Source organism: Balaenoptera musculus, chromosome 1 (genome assembly GCF_009873245.2).
Source record: "Balaenoptera musculus isolate JJ_BM4_2016_0621 chromosome 1, mBalMus1.pri.v3, whole genome shotgun sequence".
Classification (NCBI taxonomy): Eukaryota; Metazoa; Chordata; class Mammalia; order Artiodactyla; family Balaenopteridae; genus Balaenoptera; species Balaenoptera musculus.
In genome coordinates, this window is record NC_045785.1 from 74,087,068 (window position 1) to 74,097,177 (window position 10,110).

General features: G+C 36.2%; 1 protein-coding gene across 1 annotated transcript in view; it reads left to right on the forward strand.

Annotated features, from left to right (window-relative positions):
- SPATA1 (spermatogenesis associated 1) overlaps positions 1–10,110 on the forward strand; it is a 52,438-nt gene that overhangs the window by 35,819 nt on the left and 6,509 nt on the right. The window contains 2 exon segments of the mRNA XM_036854247.1: positions 233–331; positions 8,469–8,556. Coding sequence (XP_036710142.1) covers positions 233–331; positions 8,469–8,555 — 186 coding nt within the window. The 3' untranslated portion in view covers position 8,556.

A 10,110-nucleotide genomic window follows, 5' to 3' on the forward strand; every position in this document is an offset into this window, starting at 1 on the left:
TACATGAAAATGGTAGTAAAACAGAAAGGAAAGTGGTCCCTAAAACATAAGAAATCAACAGTTCAATAGTAATTTACTCCAAAGCAATAAGTTTATTTTATGGAATGGGTTATTTTCATGATTTCCTTTTTTGATATTTGATAACACTTTGTAGTTTACATTAGCAGGCAATTAAAATTAAAAATGAATAGATGTTATACTAAACAAAGATGTCTTTCTATGTCTCATACAGAACTACCTTATCATCGAGATCACTGAAGTACAGCATGCTATTGACCAACTTAAGAGAAAATTGGATACTGACAAAATGAAACTGATAACAGAAATTAAGGTATTTTGCATTTCCCCTAATTAGATTATAACATTTATCTTGAAATAAAATATTTTGGTGTTTTAACTTTGGCTGTCAGTAGCATAATGGTAGAAAGGACTGACTGTCTTAAAATTGTTACCTTAACAAAAAAAAGAGCATGAATGGAAGATGGGTTCAAGATGGCGGAGTAGAAGGACATACTCTCACTCCCTCTTGCAACACCATGGGAATCACAACTAACTGCTGAACAGTCATTGACAGGAAGACACTGGAACTCACCAAAAAAGATACCCCGCATCCAGAGACAAAGGAGAAGCCACGATGAGAAGGTAGGAGGGGTGCAATCACAATAAAATCAAATCCCATAACAGCTGGGTGGGTGACTCACAAACTGGAGAACACTTATACCACAGAAGTCCACCCAGTGGTGTGAAGGTTCTGAGCCCCAGGTCAGGCTTCCCAACCTGGGGTTCCGGCAACAGGAGAAGGAATTCCTAGAGAATCAGACTTTGAAGGCTAGAGGGATTTCATTGCAGGATTTCGACAGGACTGGCGGAAACAGAAACTGCATTCTTGGAGGGCACACACAAAGTGGTGTGCACATCAGAACCCAGGGGAAGGAGCAGTGACCCCACAGGAGACTGAACCAGACCTACCTGCTAGTGTTGGAGGGTCTCCTGCAGAGGCGAGTGGTGGCTGTGTCTCACCATGAGGGCAAGGACACTGGAAGCAGAAGTTCTGGGAAGTACTCCTTGGCGTGAGCCCTCCCAGAGTCCACCATTAACCCTGCCAAAGAGCCTGAGTAGGCTCCAGTGTTGGGTTGCCTCAGGCCAAACAACCAACAGGGAAGGAACCCAGTCCCACCCATCAGCAGTCAAGTGGATTAAAGTTTTACTGAGCTCTGCCCACAAGAGCAAAAGCCAGCTCTACCCACCACCAGTCTCTCCCATCAGGAAACTTGCACAAGCCTCTTAGATAGCCTCATCCACCAGAGGGCAGAGAGCAGAAGCAAGAAGAACTACAATCCTGCAGCCTGTGGAACGAAAACCACATTCGCAGAAAGATAGACAAGATGAAAAGGCAGAGGACTATGTACCAGATGAAGGAACAAGATAAAACCCCAGAAAAACAACTAAATGAAGTGGAGATAGGTAACCTTCCAGAAAAAGAATTCAGAATAATGATAGTGAAGATGATCCAGGACCTCAGAAAAAGAATGGAGGCAAGATCGAGAAGATGGAAGAAATATTTAACAGAGACCTAGAAGAATTAAAGAACAAACAAACAGAGATGAGCAATACAATAACTGAAATGAAAACTACACTAGAAGGAATCAATAGCAGAATAACTGAGGCAGAAAAATGGATAAGTGACCTGGAAAACAGAATGGTGGAATTCACTGCTGCAGAACAGAATAAAGAAAAAAGCATGAAAAGAAATGAAGACAGCCTAAGAGACGTCTGGGACAACATTAAATGTAATAACATTTGCATTACAGGGGTCCCAGAAGGAGAAGAGAGAAAGGACCTGAGAGAATATTTGAAGAGATTATAGTCGAGAACTTCCCTAGCATGGGAAAGGAAATAGCCACCCACGTCCAGGAAGCACAGAGTGTCCCATACAGGCTAAATCCAAGGAGAAACATGCCGAGACACATAGCAATAAAATTGGCAAAAATTAAAGACAGAGAAAAATTATTGAAAGCAGCAAGGGAAAAACAACCAAAACCATAAAGGGGAACTCCCATAAGGTTAACAGCTGATTTCTCAGCAGAAACTCTACAAGCCACAAGCGAGTGGCATGACATATTTAAAGTGATGAAAGGGAAGAACCTACAACCAAGATTATTCTACCAGGCAAGGATCTCATTCAGATTCAATGGAGGAGTCAAAAGCTTTACAGACAAGCAAAAGCTAAGGGAATTCAGCACCACCAAACCAGCTCTACAACAAATGCTAAAGGAACTTCTCTAAGTGGGAAACACAAGAGAAGAAAAGGACCTACAAAAACAAACCCAAAACTATTAAGAAAATGGTAATAGGAACATACATGTCAATAATTACCTTAAACGTGAATGGATTGAATGCTGTAACCAAAAGACATAGACTGGCTGAATGGATACAAAAACAAGACCCATATATATGCTGTCTGCAAGAGACCCACTTGAGACCTAGGGACACATACAGACTGAAAGTAAGGGGATGGAAAAAGATACTCCATGCAAATGGAAATCAAAAGAAAGCTGGAGTAGCAATACTCATATCAGATAAAATAGACTTGAAAATAAGAATGTTACAAGAGACAAGAAAGGACACTACATAATGATCAAGGGATCAATCCAAAAAGAAGATATAACAATTATAACTATACATGCGCCCAACATAGGAGCACCTCAATACATAAGGCAACTACTAACAGCTATAAGAGAGGAAATCGACAGTAACGCAATAATAGTGGGGGACTTTAACACCTCAGTTACACCAACGGACAGATCATCCAAACAGAAAATTAATAAGAAAACACAAGCTTTAAATGACACAATAGACCAGACAGATTTAATTCATATTTATAGGACATTCCCTCCAAAAACAGCAGATTACACTTTCTTCTCAACTGCATACAGAACATTCTCCAGGATAGATCCCATCTTGGGTCACAAATCAAGCCTCGGGAAATTTAAGAAAATTGAAATCATATCAAGCATCTTTCTGACCACAGTGCTATGAAATTAGAAATCAATTACAGGGAAAAAAACGTAAAAAACACAAACACATGGAGGCTAAACAATATGTAACTAAATAACCAAGAGATCACTGAAGAAATCAAAGAGGAAATCAAAAAATACCTTGAGATAAATGACAATGATCCAAAACCTATGGGATGCAGCAAAAGCAGTTCTAAGAGGGAAGTTTATAGCTATACAAGCCTACCTCAAGAAACAACAAACATCTCAAATAAACAATATAACCTTACACCTAAAGGAACTAGAGAAAGAAGAACAAACAAAACCCAAAGTTAGTGGAAGGAAGGAAATCATAAAGATCAGAGCAGAAATAAATGAAATGGAAACAAAACAATTGCAAAGATCAATAAAACTAAAAGCTGGTTCTTTGAGAAGATAAACAAAATTGATAAACCATTAGCCAGACTCATCAAGAAAAAGAGGGAGAGGACTCAAATCCATAAAATTATAAATGAAAAAGGAGAAGTTACAACAGACACCACAGAAATACAAAGCACCCTAAGAGACTACTACAAGCAACTCTATACCAATAAAATGGACAACCTGGAAGAAATGGACAAATTCTTAGAAAGGTATAACCTTCCAAGACTGAACCAGGAAGAAACAGAAAATATAAACAGACCAATCATAGGCACTGAAATTGAGACTGTGATTAAAAATCTTCCAACAAACAAAAGTCCAGGACCAGATGGCTTCAAAGGTGAATTCTATCAAACATTTAGAGAAGAGCTAACACCCATCCTTCTCAAACTCTTCCAAAAAATTGCAGAGGGAGGAACACTCCCAAACTCATTCTATGAGGTCACCATCACCTGATACCAAACCAGACAAAGATACTACAAAAAGAGAAAATTACCAATATCACTGATGAATATAGATGCAAAAATCCTCAACAAAATACTAGCAAACAGAATCCAACAACACATTAAAAGGATCATACACCATGATCAAGTGGGATTTATCCCAGGGATGCAAGGATTCTTCAATATACGCAAATCAATCAATGTGATACACCATATTAACTAACTGAAGAGGAAAAACCATATGATCATCTCAATAGATGCAGAAAAAGCTTTTGACAAAATTCAACACCCATTTATGATAAAAAACTCTCCAGAAAGTGGGCATAGAGGGAACCTACCTCAACATAATAAAGGCCATGTATGACAAACCCACAGCAAACATCATTCTCAATGGTGAAAAACTGAAAGCATTTCCTCTAAGATCAGGAAGAAGAGAAGGATGTCCCCTCTCACCACTATTATTCAACGTAGTTTTGGAAGTCCTAGCCCCGGCAATCAGAGAAAAAAAAGAAATAAAAGGAATACAAATTGGAAAAGAAGAAGTAAAACTGTCACTGTTTGCAGATGACATACTATACATAGAGAATCCTAAAGATGCCACCAGAAAACTACTAGAGCTAATCAATGAATGTGGTAAAGTAGCAGGATACAAAATTAATGCACAGAAACCTCTTGCATTCCTATACACGAATGATGAAAAATCTGAAAGAGAAACTAAGGAAACACTCCCATTTACTATTGCAACGAAAAGAATAAAATACCTAGGAATAAACCTACCCAGGGAGACAAAAGACCTGTATGCAGAAAACTATAAGACAGTAATGAAAGAAATTAAAGATGATACAAACAGGTGGAGAGATATACCATGTTCTTGGATTGGAAGAATCAACATTGTGAAAATGACTATACTACCCAAAGCAATCTACAGATTCAATGCAATCCCTATCAAATCACCAATGGCATTTTTTACAGAACTAGAACAAAAAATCTTAAAATTTGTAGGGAGACACGAAAGACCCCGAATAGCCAAAGCAGTCTTGAGGGAAAAAAAATGGAGCTGGAGGAATCAGACTCCCTGACTTCAGACTATACTACAAAGCTACAGTAATCAAGACAATATGGTACTGGCACAAAAACAGAAATATAGATCAATGGAATAGGATAGAAAGCCCAGAGAGAAACCTACGCACCTATTGTCACCTTATTTTTGACAAAGGAGGCAAGAATATACAATGGAGAAAAGACAGCCTCTTCAATAAGTGGTGCTGGGAAAATTGGACAGCTACATGTAAAAGAATGAAATTAGAATTCCCTAACACCATACACAAAAATTCCCTAACACCATACACAAAAATTCCCTAACACCATACACAAAAATAAACTCAAAATGGATTAAAGACCTAGATGTAAGGCCAGACACTATAAAACTCTTAGAGGAAAACATAGGCATAACACTCTATGACATAAATCACAGCAAGATCCTGTTTGACCCACCTCCTAGGGAAATGGAAATAAAAACAAAAATAAACAAATGGGACCTAATGAAACTTCAAAGCTTTTGCTCAGCAAAGGAAACCATAAACAAGACGAAAAGCCAGCCCTCAGAATGGGAGAAAATATTTGCAAATGAAGCAACTGACAAAGGATTAATCTCCAAAATTTACAAGCAGCTCATGCAGCTCAATATCAAAAAAACAAACAACCCAATCCAAAAATGGGCAGAAGACATAAATAGACAGTTCTCCAAAGCAGACATACAGATGACCAAGAAGCACATGAAAGAATGCTCAACATCATTAATCATTAGAGAAATGCAAATCAAAACTACAATGAGATATCATCTCACACTGGTCAGAATGGTCATCATCAAAAAATCTACAAACAGTAAATGCTGGAGTGGGTGTGGAGAAAAGGGAACCCTCTTGCACTGTTGGTGGGGATGTAAATTGATACAGCCACTATGGAGAACAGTATGGAGATTCCTTAAAAAACTAAAAATAGAATTACCATATGACCCAGCAATCCCACTACTGGACATATACCCAGAGAAAACCATAATTCAAAAAGACACATGCACCCCAATGTTCATTGCAGCCCTATTTTCAATAGCCAGGACATGGAAGCAACCTAAATGCCCATCGACAGATGAATGGATAAAGAAGGTGTGGTACATATATACAATGGAATATTACTCAGCCATGAAAAGGAACAAAATTGGGTCATTTGTAGAGACGTGGATGGATCTAGAGACTGTCTTACAGAGTGAAGTAAGTCAGAAAGAGAAAAACAAATATCGTATATTAACGCATGTATGTGCAACCTAGAAAAATGGTACAGATGAACTGGTTTGCAGGGTAGAAATTGAGACACAGATGTAGAGAACAAACGTATGGACATCAAGGGGGAAGTGGTGGGGGGGGATGAACTGGGAGATTGGGATTGTCATGTATACACTAATGTGTATAAAATGGATAACTAATAAGAACCTGCTGTATAAAAAAAATTTTTAAATAAAATTCAAAAAAAAATAAAAATAAAAAAAAGCATGAATGAAAAAAAATACAATAATAATGAAATTCTGTGAAAAGATTCCTAACAAGGCCAAAGTAAAATTGAATAAAATTTCACTAAGAAATAAAGTAAAAGAACCTTGTGAATCAGTATAGAGTCTCCATAAAATATTCTGAAAGAAGTAATATTCCTACATTAGAGTTGTTCATAAATAAGTCTGACAAACCACTGAGCTCTCTGAGCTCCCATTTAATTTTCATTTTTTGTCCTCTCTTGGGTAATTATCTCATTCTCTCTGGTTATTTTCATATATATATATATATATGTGTGTGTATATATATATATGTTTGTGTATATATATATATATATATATATATGTGTGTGTGTGTATATATATATATATAAAGTTATATGAGTGCTCTCGATTCACCTCTATCAGAAGTAGCTTTATGACCCAGAATAATGACCCCTATGTTGAATTAGCACTGTCCAATACAACTCTCTGTGATGGTGGAAATATTTCATACCTGCACTGTCTGATAAGGTAGCCACTAGCCACATAAGGATGTTGAGCATTTGAAATGTAGATTGTTGTGTGACTGAGGAATTGAATTTTAGATTTAATTTTAGTTAATTTCAATTTAAATAGTTACATGTGGCAAGTAGATACTCTACTGGACAGCGCAGTTCTAGATTCTTTTCACTAGCAGCATACTCAAGGCTAAATCCTGGCTCAGCGCTGAGAAGCTTAAAACTTAAACTACAGGAAAGGAAAAAGGCAAAGGACAATTTTAAACCAAAAAAAGGAGTTATTTAACATTCTTATATAGTCTGCACTCAAAAAAGTAGTTCGTTCAGTGAATGACAACTCCTGTGCATTCAGAAAAAAGGAGAGAAATCAAATGTGGAAGCTTGTCCACTTAAGGATAGTTGGATGGGTAGAAGGGAGTAATAAAAATACCCCCAGCGCCTTCATTTATGACTCTCTCAATGCTCTTTTCTTCTGGAAAGCATACAAATTAGTTCTTACCATTTTTGTATATTTTAACTTTATAAATATTACATATAATGGTTTGAACCCAAATTAGAATTATTAGTGAAAAAACGGGAAAGACAAATGGAAAAAAAGAGAACCAAGTTTTCAGCTTGCGCACTGGGGGGAAAAAATCCTACATTTAACCATAGTGCCTAATTGTCACATAGTAGACATTATAAGAATTTATTATTGATTTCTGAATGGTTTACCCCAACTACCCATAAGATACAGAACTAAGGGGCAGAAAACCTAGCTTGACTGTTGCAACCATGTTCAAGATAATATAGCACAATCAATGCTTCTCAAAGTTCAATGTAATGTCACCTGGGGATCCTGTTAAAATTAGCAGGATCTGACTCAGTAGGTCTGAGGGGAGGCCTGAAAGTCTTCAGTACTAACAAACTCCCAGGTGATGCTTATGCTGCTGGTCTACAGACAATACTTGGAATAGCAAGAGCTCTGGTACCAGATGGTTTAAGTTTGAATCCTGGCTGTGCCACTTACTAGTTTTATGCCTTGAGCAAGTTACTTAACTTCTAGGCATCTCAGTTTCCTCAACTGTAAAATGGGGAGAAATAACAGTATCTGCTTCAATTAAAAATTTGTAAGTGTCAAAGTACACTTAGAAGAGCGCTTGCCACACTTACATTTCTTAAGTACTTACTCAGTTTCTAAGGGCTGGGAATTAAGGTTTTTTGGAATTTTTCTTAGGAGGCAGAGGTTTTTTGTTTTTGTTTTTACTACTTTCTTTGCACAATGAGAACAGATTTTGAAATAAGCAAAAGATAAAATTCTTTCTCACTCTAGTTTTTTAGAACCGTTTAATTTTATCATGCCTATATACTAATAAATGAAATTATTTGGTAGCATATCTAGCATGCTTATTCAAAGGGACTTATGAACTACACATTTACCATAGTAATCCAATGCAAGTGAAGGCATTGAAGGCAAATGAGAGAAGACATGAAAGCTGTTATAAAAACCCTTATTTATATGACGATTATATAATTTTAGAAAGGTAAGATAAAAGTTCATTTTTGAAAGTCAGTTGTTCTTTTATAGGTGAGAAAACAAGCGGTTTCAGATTTACGCACATTGAAAGCTGATCTGGCCCAGAAGAAATTTAATACATCTTTTCAATCTCAATAAGGTATGTTAACTTAAAATTTTTATTTGTTAAAAAATTTACTTGAACAGATTTGTTTAGCCGTTGTTCTCCTTGTTTTCATATAAATTATAAGTTTTACATCTTTTCCCTTTTCATGTGGTTATTATACAGTGTTTCAGGAAATATTAGACGTAAAAAAGCAAAATGGTGTCTATTTGACTATTTTTGAAGGTTTCAGATGTGTTACATATTATTTTACAGTACTATATTGCATTATTTTCATTTTTTAATAGTCTTAAAATGTAATACCTAGAATGACTATAATATGAAAAATCATATATTTTAATAAATATGAATCTAACTTGCATCTACAGCTATGTAGAGATTAGTACTAAGAATTTAAATTTTTTAAATTTATTTAAAAAATACAGAGACAATAGTAATTCAGCAAGTACTATGGAAAATGGTTGGTTTTACTTTGCCATAAATAATTGTGCAAGTAGGAAATGAAATATTCTCATAACAGATGACTGAACTGTCATTTATTCCAATTTGGAGAGGGGAAAATGTACAGGGAAGGCAGGATTTATGTAAATCCAGAGTTTAAGGATGCAGATTTCTAATCTAAGTATTTATAGGAACTAATATAAGTTCTACACAATATTCTTCTTAATTGCCTTGAGAAAGGAAACTGAGACCTCTGTACATTTCTTTGCACAAAATGTCTCTTTTAGAAAGAAAAAAACAGTTGAGAAACCAATGTCTTTAGATAATTAAAAGTAAAATGCAGATATAGAAAATGAAAAAATTTAACCATGGAAACAAAACTAACCAAGAAATATATTATAGATGTCCATAAATGAAGGAATATTAATAATTGGGTAAATGCCAATGAATAGAATTGGGTTCAACACCAAGTTTTTCATAAACATTTCAGATATAACCTCAAAAAAATAATTTAGTTGGAAAATATTAGGTGGCTCTAACCTACTAATTCAAAATATTACTACTAAGTTATCTTCTTGTATTTTCTAAGTATTTTGATCCTTTATATTCATTATCTTCCCCCCCTCTGGAGGCATAAGTGAGTTTAATTCAAGTGACTCAGAGAACATGAGTGCTATATGGAATCAGGAAGGAGAAAAATGATTTGCATCAAATGAACCTAGAGACACAAAATTGCAGGTTTTAAATTTAGATTTATTGAATAAAAAATATAAAGCAAACTGATTCCCAAAGACTAAATTTTTTTTTAATTAATTAATTTATTTATTTATTTATTTATTTTTGGCTGTGTTGGGTTTTCGTTTCTGTGCGAGGGCTTTCTCTAGTTGCGGCAAGTGGGGGCCACTCTTCATCGCGGTGCGCGGGCCTCTCACTATCGCGGCCTCTCTTGTTGGGAGCACAGGCTCCAGACACGCAGGCTCAGTAGTCGTGGCTCACGGGCCCAGTTGCTCCTCGGCATGTGGGATCTTCCCAGACCAGGGCTCGAACCCGTGTCCCCTGCATTGGCAGGCAGATTCCCAACCACTGCGCCACCAAGGAAGCCCCCAAAGACTAAATTTTTAAAAATGCATTTCTAAGCAAAAAATTTCT